This window comes from Ptiloglossa arizonensis, chromosome 1, assembly GCF_051014685.1.
Source record: "Ptiloglossa arizonensis isolate GNS036 chromosome 1, iyPtiAriz1_principal, whole genome shotgun sequence".
Taxonomy (NCBI): domain Eukaryota; kingdom Metazoa; phylum Arthropoda; class Insecta; order Hymenoptera; family Colletidae; genus Ptiloglossa; species Ptiloglossa arizonensis.
Window position 1 is genome coordinate 19,268,218 of NC_135048.1, and position 19,810 is coordinate 19,288,027.

At 33.4% G+C, this 19,810-nt stretch overlaps 2 protein-coding genes across 2 annotated transcripts; one reads left to right on the top strand and one right to left on the bottom strand.

Annotated features, from left to right (window-relative positions):
- The first annotated feature begins 7,318 nt into the window (after positions 1-7,318).
- Positions 7,319-14,993, top strand: LOC143146293 (uncharacterized). Its single transcript, XM_076310446.1, has 8 exons — positions 7,319-7,517; positions 7,956-8,198; positions 11,786-12,229; positions 13,507-13,735; positions 14,004-14,146; positions 14,228-14,357; positions 14,444-14,626; positions 14,705-14,993. Exons 3-8 carry the CDS (start codon positions 11,834-11,836, stop codon positions 14,869-14,871), a joined length of 1,248 nt encoding a protein of 415 aa, XP_076166561.1. The 5' UTR covers positions 7,319-7,517; positions 7,956-8,198; positions 11,786-11,833; the 3' UTR covers positions 14,872-14,993.
- Gle1 (Gle1 RNA export mediator) lies at positions 14,670-19,004 on the bottom strand. The gene is made up of 8 exons (XM_076310431.1): positions 18,692-19,004; positions 18,311-18,610; positions 17,478-17,870; positions 17,296-17,386; positions 16,926-17,225; positions 15,983-16,287; positions 15,522-15,900; positions 14,670-15,451 (listed from the first exon to the last, which is right to left on the bottom strand). The coding sequence occupies exons 1-8, from the start codon at positions 18,722-18,724 to the stop codon at positions 15,189-15,191; spliced, it is 2,064 nt and encodes a 687-aa protein (XP_076166546.1). The 5' UTR covers positions 18,725-19,004; the 3' UTR covers positions 14,670-15,188.
- Positions 19,005-19,810: the final 806 nt, after the last annotated feature.

Here is a 19,810-nt window from a genome sequence, read left to right on the forward strand (position 1 = left end):
CGTATCGGAAAAGACATACAAGTTTTTTCTAATATCTACCATGAAACTATCGGTGGTGTGAAACACCATGAGGATGGAATTTATGCAGATGAAGAGTCAGTATTATTCTTGATTCGCTGATTTCACTTTCTCGTTCGAATCGATTACTGCTAACGTAAAGATTTTGAATCATTACCGTCAGAGTATCGAGTGGAATAGATTTCCCAATTTCGATATTGAATTTCACAGATTTTTTTTTTTTTATTAATGCCGACAGTTTTCAAAAAATTTTCAATCGAGTTAAAATACATGGAAGGCAATGGACTTTCTTTGTTCGATCGTATTGCTCTTCTCGAACACGGGTGAATTTTGTCACAAATGAACCATGTATTACCTAATTTTCGTTTCCTTCGAGTAACGCGTTATGAAACCATCGTTGTTAAACTCAGATAATGAACTGATAACAAACAGACCTTGTAGAGACACGAGATAGTAAACTGGTAAACTCATTCGTTCGTGTTTACAAACAGGAACTGAATTGTGTCGTTGCTGAGATCTAAATACTCGAAGGAAGCAACTTTCTCCTTGAATTTCAAGTTTTCAAATCCAAGGTCACGTCAAGGATGAATCAATGAACTTGTTTTAACGTTACATACGTTGAACGCTACTTACGAATTAGAAACGACCATCTTTATTCGATATCATTGTTGATATTATTCGAAAATAATGAAAAAGACTCGTATTCTTGCCTAATTGGCATTACAAAGAAATAAAAGATAGGACTAATTATTTTCTAACACAGATCCTAAGAAACGAACTGTATAACGTCACGTATTAACAATTCTGTTTTCAAAAGTAGAAATCAGAGATAAAGAAACAATATAAAAGAAAAAGACCAATAACTTTTTAATTAAGACATTAAAGAGAGCATTGCAAAGATATAAAAGAGAGGACTAATTATGTTCTAACACAGATCCTAACAAACGAACTATATAACGTTACGTATTAACAATTCTATTTTCAAAAGTAGAAATCAGAGATAAAGAAACAATATAAAAAAAAACCAATAACTTTTTAAATAAGAACAATATATTTAAATAAAAAAAAAGGTATAAAAATTCAATCAAATTTATTTTGTTTTGTATTTTTCCCATTAAATAAATCAGTTTAAAAGTCAAGATTAATCACTGTTTTTCTTTAAGTAATTTTTTAAAATGTCTTAACTATTTTTCGATTCATCGTATAAACATAAACGGGTATTCTGCTAAGACGATTAGCCTTTCCACTTATTTCGCTAATAACGGTACTTTTTCAACAACTTTATCAACCGCTGCCTTCTTCTTTTGCCCCGTCATGTGGTAGATTTAGATCATACATTGACTTATTAATATCTTTTACAGAAATGATATTATTAGCTTCTTCTTGCAATAATTCGGATATAGCAACCCGTCGTAAAAATTCTCTATCGTGTGCTCGATAATACAAATTTGCTATAATAAGAATAATCTCGTCTCGCGAATATTTTCTCCAGAATACAAATCACTTCTATAAGATTAACCCTTTTGTTACTACGTGCAGGTATAGTGGTCACCCAGAAATCATTCATAATAGTCGATTTCTTCCAAAGATTTATTGGAAGTTTGCCCACGAATTTGATCGACTCACATTTTTGTGAGTCAACTTGGCAACACAATCGTCGAATAAACGTAACCACTCGTCAATGAAAATAATAAAGAGTAAACTGAGAAAAAAATGTATATAAAATTCGTAACAGAAAGTTCTAAGTATATTTCCGCGACTATCTGTAGATATTTAAAAAGTAAAAGAAAAACAAAGTTACAATTTTAAAACCAACCACTGAAAGAAAAAAACTCGACAGGGTTAAATGGTTTAAAATATCGTACAATTTCAATCCACGAATACTGTACAAATTAATATATTCTCTATCGATACCGTATAGTGTAATAACACGAATACACTTTTAAAAAAACGTTAATGTACAATTGAAGTATTTCAATCGAACGAAAGACGAATGTGTACGTTTACGTATCAAGTTGCCTGGAAAAAAAGGTGAACACGGTAATTTTTTCCCTCGAATTTAACGGATCTTTAGGTACGGGTTGCCAAGTTGTTCCAGCGTTACATAACGCTCCGAGTACGTGGATAGATTCGCTAGCATTTCGATTTGTATTTCATGTACCGGGTACCGTTATTACCTTTCCCCGGGGTTCATTAAATGCATTCAAAATCAGTGGAGAAAAGTGGAGCAGAGCCTCGAGGTGATTCGCGCGATACAATCGGATTCCCGATTTTTCGCTGAATCTTCGTACCGGTGTGAAATTTTTCGAAATCCTCGATTCAGGCGGCCGGCGGACCGTGAAACGTATTTCGTCGAAAAATAATACACGGTTTCCACGATGGAAAATTTTCCTCCCGATGGTCGAGCGCGTAGAAAAATTCGGTAATATTTGTCAGCGACTTTCTTCGTGAACCGTGACGGGACGATAAAAACGACGCCCGCTAATTGGCCAACGATTCGCGGACCGTGCTGGGATTTACGTAACAAGCGAATTTGCCGGTTGTGCACGATAACGAGAACGGTGATGGTGAGTACGCCGTGAGCTAGAACAGTTCACTGGAAATCGAGGAAGCTCGCGCTCGAAGCGTACAACGTCGTTTGGGAATAACGCGTATCAGAGTCGAGCGTGAAGTTCGGGAAAGTCGCGAGCCGATCCGAGAATCCGAGCCGTGGAAAAAGAAACGTCGCCGATCGTGTCGGGTCACTTCCAGCCGACCGGGATCGGGAGACTGAGAAGAGGGCCCGCGATGATATTCGTCTTGTATCGGTCACGAGTCGACGAATCGTTCGAATGACGTCACACCGCAACACCTGCCCTCGCCTGAACGACGTTCCGGGAAGTGCGAACCACGTTCTAACCCCCCCACCACACTGAGACAGAATAAAGGAGGAAACTAGATACATAGGATAGTAGGGAAATGCCGGTACCTTCTTGAAAACGTTTCGGTCGAAGGTAACTAGGAATCAGATCCGAATAGAGAAACATTTTTCGAACGATGCTTTCGCGACGAACGCGGTGAAAGTAACACGGAAGTAACGTTGATTCTTTTTTATTTTTCAATTAATAACTCGCGATAGCTTAACGGTTGCGTAATTGGGTAAATAAATGTCGGGTAAAATTAATACGAATTTAGTAGTCGATGAGCGATGGAACACGGTGGAGTTTTTTTTTTTTTTTTTTTTTTTTTTTATTGTATTCGCGTTGTTTCGGTTGAAGTAATCGAGGTACGGTTATTCGGGAGAGCAATAATTGTTTTGCGTGTAAACGGTTCCTTGGAAACAGTATTGGAAATAATTAACGAGGAGTCGAAAGTACGATGAAAAATATGTTTCGTGAAAATAGTTACTTAACTGTGTAGCACGCTCTTAAAATAATAATATCGAACCTAGAGTCAGTGTGCGTTGGTCATTGAATATTTATTAGAAACATTCTGTAAAAAAGTGATTCACATAACTGGACAGATAGTAAAAGCAACGTTACAAATTTAACGATTATTTGAATTCACTCCGGTGTATTTCAATGTTACGATTTTTCTTTTTCATTTCTTTACGGTTCGATAATTATTCGCGTTTGTATTCGTGGGTAATCGGGTTCTCGAGTTAATGTATTTTCTTACTTAAACGTGGTAATGCTTCTATAATTGTCAACTTGTGTAAAACAATTGTAAAAAAAGTGTTCTTGAACCTTCGGTGTACTTGTTACCGACTTATGGAGAGCATTTAACTGTGTCCGATCTGTGACGACCTTAAGGACAAGTATTCTAAGGAGAAATGGAGATCAATCCTAGGAAAAATTACGAATCGTTCGAGACGTTTTGGTCAGCCTTCGTAAAACGAAGAAAACATCGCTCGACACTGTCCGTGTTCCTTTTACTCGTGGTACCACGTTCCCCTTAACCCAGGATCTATCTTCCTTTCTCCGTAGAATACATATGCAGGTAAAATTAGAGCGCTGCGTTATCACCAGCCAGTTTGCCTTTAGAAACATCAGGAACGAGAATACAAAATAGCGAGAGCAAGTAAAATACAACCAAGTGTTGAGGATAACTACAAATTGTGCGAGGCATTGCTGTACGGTAGTGATTGGACGTATACTAACTGAATTCGAAATTACAAAATGTAAATTCGATCGAACAATTGTGATCGTCTTTTCCCACGGTGTGAAACGCAAAACGAAATTTTTCAGTCGATCGTTTACAAACTATATTTATTTCAAATTTTATACAATTCCAACTCGTGCTACAAGTATGTAAAATTTGAAAATAAAATACGTTGTATGGATCTTTGAAAATGTGAATGAAAATAAAATATTTTTATTCGATCCTTTTGTCCGTTGAAGAGAAACTATTTCATTTGTTAAGTTTACTATACAATTGAAAAGCTACTTTACGCTTTACGTTCACTTGCTATATTTGAAACATTATTTTAATTGCATTTACTTCGTCCACTGTCTACAAGAGATATAAATCTATACGTACACCTGACATCGTGAATTTCTGCCGTTTCAGACACGGCCCTAAATGTTGCAATATTTCCTTCGCGTTACAGTTCCACTTGTCTTGCAGTTGAAACGCTAGATGGCGTCACTGCAGCTCCGGACGTAAATGCGCCGAATCACTACTCCCAACCGCATAATAGACTCGAATGTTTCAGTTAACTTAAACCAAGAATAGGGAACCTGTGGCTCAAAAGGCTATATTTTGTCAATTCTCCAACTGCCGTCGTAACACTTCGATGAATTAAAATTGAAAGAATAGTTACTCTCGAAACATTTTTTATACGAAATCGTGAAGTGACACGCGACCTTCCACTGCCACAAGATTTCTCGTCCTTGCCTCGTCTTGCTTCTCTTTCGTCTTTTACCTATGCCGTCTCCCTCAGTGTTACAGTAAACGAAAAATTGATTGAAAAATCATCGAAGAGTACTTTATCTTTATTCCTAGCGTATCGTGTAATTTATCCGCAAGAAACTCGAAGCAAGAGGAAAGAAGAAATTCAAAGGTCGACTCTGCCACGAGAAGTGCGTCCGGACGAGGTCTTCATCGGCCGTGGTCGAATATATCCTCTGGTCGGTGGGACTTTCGTCCGTTTGCAAGACTCGTTGAATGCGTCGAAGATAAGCGTACAGATACCTTGAAAACGAAACACACGAATACGAAGATCACCGTGGAACTAAAAGTTTTCGGAGATTTAAAGACACATTGAAATACAATCTCGAGGAATAGGCGCGCGATACAAATAACGAATGGAATCGTTAATCAAAAATGTCGGTGCTGTTTCGTGCGACGCCAACGGTAACTTAGGCGAACGCGAGGAATATTTTGTTCCTCTTTTAATCGCTGGAATCTTCTAAACAAGGTACGACTCTCATAAATATGTACGCGACTATGAGGAAAAACTTAAAATCTAAAATTACCAAATAATCGACGGCAGAATGTAATACCGTGACAAATTAAACTATACATTTTACAATGACACACGTGTACAAAATACACGACACTTTTATACTTCCCACGGTGCGCGTACCTATTGAAATTTATCTTCAAATTGCGACCAAACTTGTGCAATAAATAACAATTGAATATTTACATTTAGAATCTATTCTAAACTGTAAATATTGTGGAACGATCGACAGAACATTGTTATTTCATAGTGATTCGTGTGACTCATTCGCGTGTAAGTAGATTACTCGCGTCTAGAGTTTATCTGATCCGTTGTGTAGTTAGCAGTATAATGATTCTGCGCACCTGCATACGTACGTTGCACAGCCTCACGGATCTTAGCATGTAAGTGGGAATCACAGTTTAAGAAAGAGAAGTTGTTCATAGTCCTCTACATTGACACGAATTTCTGCAACCGTGCATCTAGTTTTTCACATTGTTCTTAAAGATTATTTTACAACGTTCGAATTAAGTCACTGTTTACTGTGTAGTTCAATAGTGACAAAGACTGATAACAATGTAACAGAACCGATTACAAAGAACTTTGAAGCACTTCTTTTCAAGCTAGGATTTACCAAACTTTGTCAGCAACATTCAATACGTCAACTGGTCTTGTTAAACAAAATGACGCAACTATTGGCACAGGCGTAAATTGTGTGATAACGTGTTTTTTGTTTCACATTTTTACGAATAAATATTCAATCTTTTAATATATACTGATTTTTATTCGTCTTTTAAACGCTGATTATCCATTATTTATTCGTTGGATAGCACGACAAATCGTCAGCTATAAGTTCATTCGTAGGCAGTAGTCAACTTATTAGCACCAGTATTCTCGTTGGTAAACAGATATCGAAAAAAGGGACTTCTTTGGTTTTTGCTTCCACTTTATGAGAAACAACAAGTTCAAACGTATTCTTATTTAATGTAAATTTAGCGAGAACCAATATTGTGAGCCGACAATTTTCAAAATTACGTCCTTCGAATCGAACAAAATCGAACTTTGGTATAATTTTGAAAACGTACGATCAATGAACTATTTCGGGGCTGCATAACAAAACCACTATTTCTTCGCAGAAACATTTCTCCTTTTTATACAGTATCCACGTCAATCAGATACCCCAAATTGTATAATATACTTATAGTTGTATATAATTGTAGAAAAATAAAACAATCCGAAACATATAAATTCCACGTGCGAAGAAAAATGAAAAAATCATTTACCATTTTGCAATAACATCATTATCGAGATGTAAACAGTTAAATTTTTCACGCGTGAAAACATCATTGACACGTGTTCTGGTCTACGAGTGCGTGCATGTACGACCGGGCGATCAGCTGGCCGATACATAAATAACGCTGGCATGGGCAATATAATTTGCCCGATTGGGCAAAGTCCAGTGCGCCCGGAGCAAATAGCTTTCACTGGAGCTCGAGTCCCCCACCACCGCGAGACAAGTGTCCTGTGGTGGGGGGTACTACTCTCTATGAACACAAGCGCGTATCATTACATGCCGCGAGCGTGATGATAAGTCCTAATAAAGGCTATTTAGACGCATATCGAGACAAGGGTGACGTAGCGCAGCGTGATGCAGCGCAACCCGAGTTATTTCAAAAGATGTAAAAACAATTGCACAGGACACATTATCGCGTAACTTGCACCAGGCAATAAGTTACACATCAATGTACGGTGTAGAACTATACGACATTGTTTACTAAATCCTGTGCTGCGTCACCGTACGCTAAATGTATGTCCAGCTCGAGAAATGAATCACAAACGATCCAGCGTCCATTGCTACAGCGTTTACGACCTCGGAATAAAACCGTTTTGTATTACATAAAATTCAATTGCATTGAAGTACTTCGAAAAGCGTACAAATATTCTCGTAAATCGAGAACAGACCAATTTGAACTAATTATTATCGTGACATGTTCGATTATTATCGTGAAAGCGTACATTCGATACTATGGGGAGGAAGAGAACACCAATTGTAATTCGTGGATTCTACAATTCACTGGTAAAATAAAATAAAATTTTATCGATTATGATCGAAAATGAGTGCGTTTTACGTGGTTATGTACTGGAAACTATAAAATTATGTACTGGCAACAAATCCTAATGGAATTTAAACTCGGGTACACAAAAAGCTATTCTAGTAAACAAACGCTTATACCATTTACACCGCGTCATTATTTATCAATGTTACATACTCTAACCTCTCAAAGCAATAACGTTAGATATATTTCAAACTACTCAGGGAAATTACCTGACCGTTATGTTTCCTACTTCGTACTTTGCAATTATTATATTTTTGTACAGTCGAACGCAACGAATACATGTATTCGAATCTATCATTTTTCAGTTACAACGAGCGTTTGTTCGTACAAGTCACCACGTATTATGTAGTCGTGTAAATATAAACACGACAGTACAGTCATACGATATTTTTGTCCAGCGACCGATATCGCTGGAACCTGCACTGGAATGGAATGACATCGTTTCGACCGGAACACGCGGCCATCACGCGGCAATCGACTGAAGATTATTCACGAATGTATACCGGCCCAAACACCCGTCAGATATACCTCTCCGTTCAAAGTGATAATCACGTTATTCCTTCGTCGTCTGTTTGATGGTTCTCGTCTCCAACAACCGTTTTGTTAGACTGTATCCTACTTAAATACCAACACATCCGAAAGTAAGTTGAAACTGCATCAGACACTTATGTGAAAACGTTCGATCTGTTAGGCATAAACTCTTACGTAGTGAGCATCAAACTTCGTCTAGGTTAACAAAATTGTGAAATGTCAACAATGTACGTTCGTGTCCTTTGTTTGGCATGTAATATGTAGTATTCAGAAATATCCTTGTAAACAATATCGATAATATTCTTAGGATATTATAAATTTCTCTCGAATTCTCTACGAATATGTTGTTATCGAAGGGTTTCGATTGTTGATAAGCAGAAATCTATCAAACCTTTGCGATTACATAGCCTGATATACCTAACACTGATATTATTGCAATATTATTACTTCTTTATTAATAATTATTTTTATAATATTCTACACGTCGTTTGCAGAAAGTGATACGTATTTTTTACCCTGAAATTTATCGATTGCATTAAAGTTATTATCATAATTACATTATTCCACGGTTTATCATAAATTTCATGAATGTGTAATTTATAGTACACGAAGCATTTCAAATTAGCAATAGAGGTAATATTTATGGTACGAGTATAACAAAAAAATTTATAATTACTAATAATTCTTTTCTGCTTATCCAAAGTTGTGTATATTAATTTCAACGAGAATAAAAATACTTACATAATGTTATATATTTTATATCACACTCGATAACCTATATATCTTGAATATTCATTTTAACGGAACATAATTTTTCGCGTGGCAAATATGTATATGGTTACCTATTTCAATTTTTAATCGATAAAACTATATATGTGTTAATGTTTGCATTCGTTAAAAATTCTTAAATAATAATTAAATCATTCCTATCATTAGCGTAAAGCCATCGGTATCGATGATAAATCCAGGACATAAATAAAATGTGATTTGAAGCCACCCGATGCTTTTAATTCTGTAAACGTTTCAAAACTTTTATTTTTAATGCGATAGATGATAATTTAAATTAATAATTTCCGAATATAGTTTTTATCTTGCCAATACGAAAGAGTTATGTCAATATAAGTAATACACATTGGCATTCCAAAGAGACTTGAATCTATTGTCTATTGAATCTTAGTATTTAATTCTTTTCATACAGGTGAGATTATCGATCGCAGTACTCGTAACGTCTATCATTGTTGAATTCAACCTGATCACAAAATGATAATCAATATTTTAAATAATGGCTATTTAAATTAACTGCTATCCGTTTTATTATGAATATAATTTATAAAGAAAAATCGTATTTCTTATTAAGGATAAAACAATTAACTTCCAGTATAACTTCTCATTTAATTGTGCCAAATAAAATAATAAACAATATCTTTCCTTTTGTACTTCAAACATACATCACCATATTGTAAAATAATATTTTTATTTCACTTAAATGCAAATATAATTATTTCTTTGCTAAGCATATTTATATAATTATTTTCATAATATATTGAAACATATGTTTATAATATACATGTTATAAATATACTTTAACCATTGTTTTCTGTACAAAGAAGTCAAGAGTGAAGTAAATACAGTTAAAATAAAAGTATTAGCAAAACAAATATATAATTAGTATTGTGCAAAAGAACGTGAAATATTTATTTAAATAGGATTTATTTAAATTGTAACAAGCTATCAAATTGCAAAGCATTTCGGACGCAAATTATTTCCTTATTCGCACGATTTAATGCATAATTATTTAAAACTAAGTGCCATTCAAACAGGATCATAAAATATACGAATAATTCTTTGAAAGTAATTTTATGCGGGAAAGATTGGCATACCTTTCCGAAATAAAAATATGAGATTGCAATGTCTCGCGTAAAGCGATTAAATGTATTATAAGATTTTTATTTACAGTATATAAAGCTCACATTTATAATACGTACGTGCATTACAAAAGCGTAGTTAAAAGTTTCATCATTGCAAACTGTTTTATGAATTGCGTACTTCGTTACGAATTTCTAACAAATATTTTTTCACTGTTTAAAAATCATGGACACTCTGTGGACGGTACGTATGCATATGTATTTGTAGCGACTATGTAAAAATAATTACGATGGAAATCACCCGACTCGCTTTAAATTACCAATTAAGAGGAAAGTCTAGACGCGATAAGATTGGATTTAATCGGAACACTTTATTCGATTTTGGAGCTATGGAAATCAGCTACAGCATAGTAATACGAGATACAAAACGGTCGTCTATCTATAAACTTTGTTCGTACACAATTTCCTGATTTATACAAAACACGTCGTGATATCGTCCGTTATTTAATTAATTGTTCAGTTAATTAAAGAATTCAAACGAAAAAATTAACTTGTATCATTTAACTGAATTAATTAAAGGATTAATCGTTATATACAGTTTATTCCAGTCGGAAAATATAATGTTATTTTTGCAAACCAAATGAATGGAATAACGTTTCATTAATGACAATTATGACACAGAAAGCGATTATTAATAACGTTCCTTTGGAAATTTTCGAATAAATCGTCTCGTTGCATTCTTATTTTAATTCGGTGCAAACAAATCTAACCGAGGAAACTTCGTGGTTTTTAACGTCAAATTTCTCGTTTATTTTAAATTAAGATTTTTATAGAAAATTTCGATACATAAATCGGTACGGTCCACCAGATGCCGAAGATCTCCGAAGAATCACAGAGCAGTCCTTTGTTTAAGATGTAAAATTACAATATACATATATAAATTGTATGTATTAAGTAACATCGTTGAATAAAAGTTCAATAGTGTTCTGTTTATGTTTTTGTTCCCACCTATCTCTATTTACATCGAGTTAATATGACCCAACTAAACGTGGTATCGTTTAACGCACTAAATTCTATGAACGTAATCTGAGCGTTAATCGCGGTCTCACTGTACTGTTATTATTTTCTTTTCCTTAGAGGTAAAAAGTAATTGACATTAAAACCAATAAGTAAGTATACATTTTAAAATACGAAATTTATGAATCTGTATCGAAGCGTTCCACCAATTTAAATTCTCCAAATTTTATCAACGGGGATATCTAAAGACTCTCGGTTATAATATTCCTATTGCAAATATTTAAAATCGTATCGTTTCGTGCGATAAAATTCGAAAGTCTACGAATCTTTTAACATCTTCGACGATCCGCGAAGATACAAATTATTTCAAGTAATTTCTTTGACCAAATGTTTTCGTAGAACTTTATCGTAAAGAGAAACTAATTATAACTCAGAAAGAAAGTGTTTTCTGATCCATGTCCCGATAACGTGTTTTCATCCTTACGATGAGTGTGCTCTTAAAATTTTTCCATACATATCGGTTACACCTTGTACAAAACAATGTATACCTATTAGGTTGTTCGGAAAGTGATTTCGTTTTCCAAAATGGAGAATATATAATTTAATAAAATGTTTATACACTCTAAAAAAATCGTGTTTCATTTTCACCGAAAAAATGAAGTGTGTGTTTATAGTGTATAAACATTTGAGTGAATCATACATCCGCCATTTTGGAAAACGAAATGACCTATTATTTTAAATGCAAAACAGAGGTTGTAATTTTGAATTCACGTACGCGTACGAATATTTTAATCTCCTCGATTTTATTTTTTCAGATTCGGGTATCTAAAATTGTTAAAGATACGTGAAACTCGAACGACAAGATGTCGTTATCCGTAACAGACGTGTCGTTAAATAAACAGACTCCGGTTGGAATACAACCCGATCCGAAACACGCTCCAGTCGTGATGAAAAAATTGAAGAGTACCACCGTCGTTCCCTCCGAGTGCCGCCAACCGAAAGGAAGCAACGAAGTAAAAGCAGAAATCCCCCAGGTTTTGGAGGGAAACGAGAAAGAAAAGAAGTCACCGTCGCAAAATGAAAATCCAAACGAATCCAAACGAGAACATTCCAAAATCGAGAACGTGAAATCGAAAATAGTCGAAGTGAAAACGGACAAGCAGAAAACAGAAGACACGAAGTCAAAGATCTCGACTGGCGTTACTGCAAAATTGACCAAGTCACCGGAATGCAAAATGATACCGATTATCAACAAATCCGTAAGTGTAAATTATAATAGTCCTACGATCAAATCGCGATACACCGAGATATTATTTATATATCGATATTTAAATCCAAGAATTATTACGATCCTTTACAATTATTACAATTCGGGTTATCCACTGTAATTTTTCGTAACATTAATAATAATAATTAAAGTATGCAATTTAACGGACTTCTTATCGCATAAATTGTGTTAACGTTTCGCTGACATTTAAAGAGGAACACATGTTTGACTTGAGAAGACACTTAACATCTTTTATTAACGATGATCTTTGTAGGGCCGATTAACGCGGAATTAAATCAAATCTATATTTTTAATTGTATTCTTCGAAAAAAAAACTTTCATTGATCGATGACTGCCGAATTGATAGTTCTCTGTTTCACCGACAAAGTGTACGGTACTATCACTTACCGATGATAAAACCATTTCCTTGTCCTCGCGCCACCCTTCGACAACTCGGAACCGATATAGTCTGGACCGAATCCCAAGGAACTTCCCTGCTTTACCGACAGCGTTATTACCTCGTTAAAGCCTAGACCCAAGGCTATTCCACTATTTAATACGTATGCTTAACAACACTTTGATGTTTGCTATCGCGTATACGTAACTTTAGAAGCCGGTTTTAGTTACCTACATCTTTCAATCGTTATCACTATCCTTTGAACTTATTAAATTTATTTTAAATCGCAATATCCCTAATATTCTCACGTTCCTTACTTTGTTCTCGAAGCGTAAGTCAATTCAAAAAGTTTGTCTCGGATCGTTCATTTCACATTTCTCAATCCTACATCTTCAGAAACAGAAACATTGTTCTCTGCTCTACCTGGTCCCGGTACTTACCCTTTCCTTCAGCCCTGAAGATTCTTTCTCTTTCTCCTCTTTCCTTATTCTTTGTTTAGTTTCGGTTCACTCCTTGTACTTTTCTACATTTCTGCCCTTACATACTCTCTCTCTCTTTTGCCTTCCAGTATCTTCATAAAATGCGACTTCTATTCTTCTATCCTTATCTCCTTTTTAATTCCCGGTAAACTATCGAAGGTGCTACTGTCTTCGTAACCTTGAATTTTTTACGAGATCTAAAAATTATTTTAGATCTAGAGTACTATCTGGTCTCAAAATAGGTCTGCATATTTCATTGATAACACTGTGTGGCACGTTATGGTTTGTGAATATACATAACTGCTTAATACGTAATTAATATTTTCTATAGTCTTTGTTGTTTATTTCCTGTTCGTTTTATACATAAAAGTATGTTAAATGTTGAATTTTCAGGATACACAAAAGCCTTCGAATGTTGCTGTTCCTCGAAAATGTCCACCTTTATCGACGCCACTTTTAAGCGAACGTCCTCTTGTATTAACAACGCACCTAGTTCCTTCGTTACCGATTAGTTTATTTGAAGTGCTCGTAGAGGCACTCGAAGTTGCTACTGGAAAACCGGTCGTATTGGTATACGAGCCTAGAAGCCATAGACCAGTTGCAAAAGAAGTCACCGATATTGGTGTGTATTTAAATCATTTTAGTACATAACACATATACGTAATACAGATTGGGGTAAACTTGTTGAAAGCTATATCCTCACCGATTTCGATGATTTTTAAATACATTATAAAGGACAACATTTTGAACAACTTTTCCTTTAAAAAAGGAATCATTTACTGTTTCTAGGTATTCCATTATAATGAGATCCATAATATTGTAAACAAAAACTATTCTGTGCCGAAGAAATAATTTTTAATTAATGTTAATTATGTTGGCTTTTTTTTCAGCTATTTTACCAGCAAGTGAAGAATGGGAAGACGGTGAACTTCTACCCGTGACTTTCTGCTTTGAACATCGATTGAATAAAAACAATTCACCTTGCATTTATGTCGATGTTATCGTGGCAACAGATCGTGCTTCACACGTCGAAGTAAATGTGAAATTAAAACATAATTATACAAATGACAATTAAAAACATGAATGTATCAATGTATGAATTGTTACATTGCAGGATATCACAGATCTTCGCGGTCATAGATGCTCTCTACCGGATAGAAGAAAAAAAAACGGAGCAGCGGCATTGTTATTTAATTATTTGTATACTAGAGGCGAAAATCCAACCTTTTTTGGCAACACTCTAGGTCCATATGTTACTACTATGCACAATATTATATTTATTATTTCGAATCGATCACGAAAATGTTAATTATACTAAATTAATTTTTAGATGCTGATACACAAATTGCTACCTTGCAAATGGTGGCAGGAAAGCAAGCAGAAATTGGAATTTTAGAATCGCCTGTTATTAAGTGCCATAAGGACGTGCTGCCGGGAATTGAGTCTGTTCAGATTTTAACAAGTTTAGGTCCTTTGCCACCTTATCGCATCATGGTAAAAAAGACACTTCCAGGTATGCAAAAGAATTAATATTGTTTTCATATTGCAAGTCTGAATGCAATAAACCACACCTTGTTTATTTAATTTACAGACGTCCAGAAAAAACAAATCACAGCTTATCTGCTAAATATAGTTCAAGACAGTGAATGGATGGATAGATTTACTCCTTTTGGTATTACAAGCTTTGTGAAAAATTCTGCGAAATTTTATGATCTGAATGATGTAAAATCTGTAGTTACAAGCGTACCGTACTACTAAAAACTACGTTATTACGTCATATGTAAACATATACAATAATATCATTCGCTTATTTTTTTTTACATTCCATTGCGTTTCTTGTTTTTGCGCGTTAAAAGTTTAATAAATACAATATTCAAGTACTGATTTTTCATATATACAAATTAGTCAGAAACATTTTCTCTCTAAATATCCTTAAAGTTTACAACAAATTAATTCAAATAGTTCACGTAGCATATAAAACGTTATCAAAAACTGCTTTATAAATTGTACAATTTAAACCGCTCGTAAACTTGAGGTACTTAATACAGGTTAGAAAAACTAAAGCGAAATTTAATTCACCAAAAATTTGGAGGAAGTTGACCCTCAGGCTGTGGTATAGAACCTTTTGTTAAACTATCGCTTAAAAATTCTTTGAGTCGTACCAACGGCCCACCACCTGCACATCCTAGACTTTGAAGACGCGGATAATATTCTTCCAACAAAAAAATTAATAATTTGTGAAACTGGTTTGGATAAGCAACCCACAATGTACTCCCAGCAACTTTTAGCATGTCCAATAAAAGAGTCGCAAAAAGATCTACTACTTCTATCCATGGTGCTGAAATAGAATTGTACACATCAATGAAAATTCAAATTAATTATTTTGCACTTTTTTGCACTTTAGTTACCAATGTTTAAAACAGCAGCCAACCATCGCCATGCATTTTGAAGTCCCCATGGATTATTCATATTAATTCCTTTTCTTTGCGGTGTAATGAAAATGGAGCTATACAATCTCATTAAACCAGACATTCTTTTCAGAAATTGATCGTGGTTTTCAATTGTACCATCTTCATTATATTTGTATCCCATCAATTTATAATAATTTTCAGTCGATTGGCCTACCATTTTCGGTAGAAACACAGGAACCGTGAATGGACAAGCATTATAAAAGTGTGACAACAATAAATCACCGAAATCAGGATAATCGTTCCAAAGAGCTACAATTATTGCAGCAATTGGGAATGCCATTTTTGGTATACTTGAAACAAGTGTCTCACCTTGGTTCTGTTAAAAAACATATTACATATACTACAGTTTGTTACACAAACTTTAATAGAAACAATATAAAAATTATAAAATTACGTACAACTATTTTTTTAGCTAAGGTATTTTTACAAAAAGCTATCCCGTGTGGATGTTGATTAACATTGGGCGATGACTTCCCTGTGAGAAGATTATGTAATCTTTCATACTTATCTCTCAAATGTCGTTCGCTAATACCAGAGATTGCATTTACAGGTATATTAATTGCTTTTTGACAGTCAAATCTAAACTTTTTTGTACTTGCAGATTGCAAAAATTCATCGTAATTTTTCACATAATTTTCCAAAAATTGTTGACTGTTTATATATTTTTGTAAAGATTCCTGGTCAACATACTCATACAAATTGCCTAAATGTAAAATAAGACGTATATCATGCATTTACTAAGAACATAAATTGCAATACGCATGGTTTGCTTCATAAATTATTAACACTTTAATTATTTTTAAAACTACAACAGTTAAGAAACAATTTTTTCAGTACAAGTTATACTATACAGAAGAGACTATAGTCCTTGATGTTAATTCATAACTATTTAGGACCAAAAACAATAAATTGTATACCACTATATTCAAGAAACTCTCCTCCATTTTTGAAGACCAATTAGAACTTTCTAACGTTTTCATTTTTCGTGTGATACCTCATTTTTGTCGAATATCCTGGGTTTTTCTAAAAAAAACTCGTATTTTTCGAAAACTGAGAGTGATGCAGCAATTCAGGTTCCGGATTCTTGTTTGGGGAGTATAGTTCTACAAGGATCACCGACTGCACATTAGAAGTCAGAAAAAAAGTTTCAATTTGTCAGACAGTGTAATCAAAAGCTAAAAGAATACACATATTGATATTGATAGTTGATATAAAAAATATTATTACTATACAATAATCCCTTTTATTCAGTATAACTTTTATTCGAAAAACTTGTCTCTTAACTGCTATAATTTCAACTATACTAGTGGATCATCTTATATTCTGCATACTTATACTCACTTTCATACTGTTCATTTGATGAAACAATTTCTTCTGTATTAATAACTGTTGGAATTACTTGTGGAATGTTTAGAGAAGTTATATTCTCTGTTATTTGTACATTTTTTTGTGGTTCTTTACCTTCATATTTGTCTTCATTATTTAGAATATCAACAGTGTTTGTCTGTTCAGGAACAAGTACGTCACAAACGGTTTGAGTATTATTAAGCTTCTGTGTTGATAACACTTCGGATTGTAAGTGACATTGCTTTTCATTTTCCATATTAGCTAAATTTGCTTCGTATTGTGCATTTATTCTTTCTAAAATATGTAACAAACAGAAAACATGACATTATGTTGTAAAACATAGAAAATATAAAAAATAACTCACCTGTTTCTGATTTAAATGTGCACAATATTTCATCAATTTGATCAACCAATTTTTCTATAGTTTTTATATCGGTAGATGTCACTTCTCCTGTCTGTGCATAAAATATACAATTTATATGTTTAAGAACTTACATTTTTCTTTAAATAATGTATTCAAAAATATTTTCATGTGTCACTTTTTACCTTAAGTTTTTCATCTATTTGTTCTATTTGATTGTCTTGTAATTTAACAGAAGATAATATATTGTTAACAAAATTCTTATCTTTGCAATTTTCAGAGAGAGCTAAAATGTCACAATACTTTAATCTAAATAAATTTCCAAGATTTGTTATCTTTTTAATCGATTCTTCTTTCTCTTTCATTCTTTTTCTGTACTCTTCGAGTTCCAGTTGTCGTTCATGCCTTCTACGTATTTCTTCTTGCTCTGCAATTTTTTCTTCTGCCAGTATGTATGCATAATTCTCTTTACTTTTACGCTCACGTTCTTTGGCCATATGTGAGCGTGATATAGCCATATGTTCCTTTATTGCTTTTCCATTTTCCTTCATATGTTGCCAATGGCGCTCAATCTCTTTCTGAAGGTATAAAAGAATTATATTTTATAAATTTTCATATTTTTTAATAAAAAGGATATTACAAATTTTTATTTTTAGAAACACAGCCGGTCAGTACAATCCTAATGTGAATTTAACGATAACAAAATTCATCAGTGACTAAATATTACCTCTGCTTATTCTAACAATTTTTAATGTTTGCTTTATGAAATTTTATCAAATTTTAAAAAATACAGAAAAACAAAATGTGACCTCAGGAACACATTGGTATAATGTAATAACAAAATCTGTTAAACATAGACAAGATGTAACGTTGTAATAAGAATGTAAAAATTTTTTTATGGTTTTTATATTAAGAATGCATATTTTATTTATTTATTTATCTTTTTCTGTATTTTATATGTGAGTGGAAAAAATATAAGCATGTCATATTTCTAAGGTTAAAAATAAATCTGTATTACTTGAACTTCTTCCTTCCTTTGGTATTCGCTTTCTAAAAAAATTTTTTTAACAGAGAATGTAATGCCACTCTGTAGAGAGACTTTATTATTCTGCAAGTGATCGGATCTCTGTGGAGCTTGAATATTACAAGAATTCTGTTCATTTTCTATATTCTCTGATTTCTCAGACTCATTTTCAATCACTGTTGCGTCTGGACCAATTGTAATTCTGTCTATGTTACCTGATATACGGGATGCTTTCTTTAGAATTGATACTTTAAGACACGTAAAGTCAGAAGTAATGTCATTGATGTTTGGTACCTGTTAAAATGTAAAAGTTTATTGTATTGTAGAATTGTAAAGAATAAATAACGTTGATTAAAATCATAAAGTTATACTTACGATCTCGGTTTTAGCGCTAATAGAGTGCGGCATATTTGCAATTACGATGCAAAAAATATAATGTAATAATTTTGAGAGATTAAATATTTACAACAGCTTACAAATGCTATTATAACCTATAAATTTATCTTTGCTGACATTCGTTCTAAATATATGCACTCACGATTTTACGAATTACTTTATGTGATGACATCACGACAAAATATATGCGAATTCTATTTTTGTTTAAATACTGATTCCGTTAATTATTTAAAAGTGCTCAATTTCAACATGTAAACCATTCACACTTCATTCATACTAAATCCCATCACAAGAAATACTGCATGAAGATTATTTTAGTTTCATCCAGATTAGTGCATTAAGTGACTTTTGGAGGGCGCTTTTTACACTTTTATTATGAAACAAATTTTCAAAAATACTTATGTAAGCATTCAATTCTGTAACAAAATAATTACAATTGAATTTATCTACTGAATATAAACAAAATTATATTTGTAATAAAATGGTAATAATCTTTCGTAGTTGAAGTAAACATGTAGTTGAAGTAAATATAATGCATAGAGAGAAAAAGTGAACTTTTAATTTTATCTATATATCTTTCTTCGGGTAACACGTATAAAAATTTGAATATTTTAATGAAACAAAAGAATATGGATGTAACTTCTATGCGTTTCAATCAATTCATTTCGAGTAACACAAATAGCTTTCTTTCCCTTCTTTTTTCCCTTTCTTATGGGATCCTATATTACAAGTCAAAAAATGAAATATCAAATTTCTAAGTATTGTTCGATCCATTGAAGTTAAGATATAAGTTTCGAAATAGAGATCTTAGAGTAAATGGAACTCGGAAAATTTTATTAAACTGTTAGGGTAAGTTAGGTAGCTGTCTCTTTTTGGTTTCATTTTGCTAAGGTGTTTCACGTTCTATTCTAAGTCTAATACAGAGGACAGTTTTTACATTTACTACTTTCATCAACTTCGGTGGCTCAGTTAAATATATTTATCAGAATCACTATTCTTAAACTACGTCTAAAATTTGTTTCTATTCTGAATTGATAACGTTGAAAGTGAAACGGAAATGGTATGGGAGCTCAGGAGTCACAAACTTCATTTTTTCGA

What these genes read in the sequence shown, in the direction of transcription:
- LOC143146293 (XM_076310446.1), top strand. Translation starts at nt 11,834, where the DNA reads ATGTCGTTATCCGTAACAGACGTGTCGTTAAATAAACAGACTCCGGTT. An exon ending in CTTTTTTGGCAACACTCTAG is followed by an intron (nt 14,358 to 14,443) that starts GTCCATATGTTA and finishes ATTAATTTTTAG; the next exon opens with ATGCTGATACACAAATTGCT. An exon ending in GGTAAAAAAGACACTTCCAG is followed by an intron (nt 14,627 to 14,704) that starts GTATGCAAAAGA and finishes TTTAATTTACAG; the next exon opens with ACGTCCAGAAAAAACAAATC.
- Gle1 (XM_076310431.1), bottom strand. Translation starts at nt 18,724, where the DNA reads ATGCCGCACTCTATTAGCGCTAAAACCGAGATC. An exon ending in AAATAGATGAAAAACTTAAG is followed by an intron (nt 17,387 to 17,477) that starts GTAAAAAGTGAC and finishes TTTTATGCACAG; the next exon opens with ACAGGAGAAGTGACATCTAC. An exon ending in CACATTTAAATCAGAAACAG is followed by an intron (nt 17,226 to 17,295) that starts GTGAGTTATTTT and finishes TACATATTTTAG; the next exon opens with AAAGAATAAATGCACAATAC.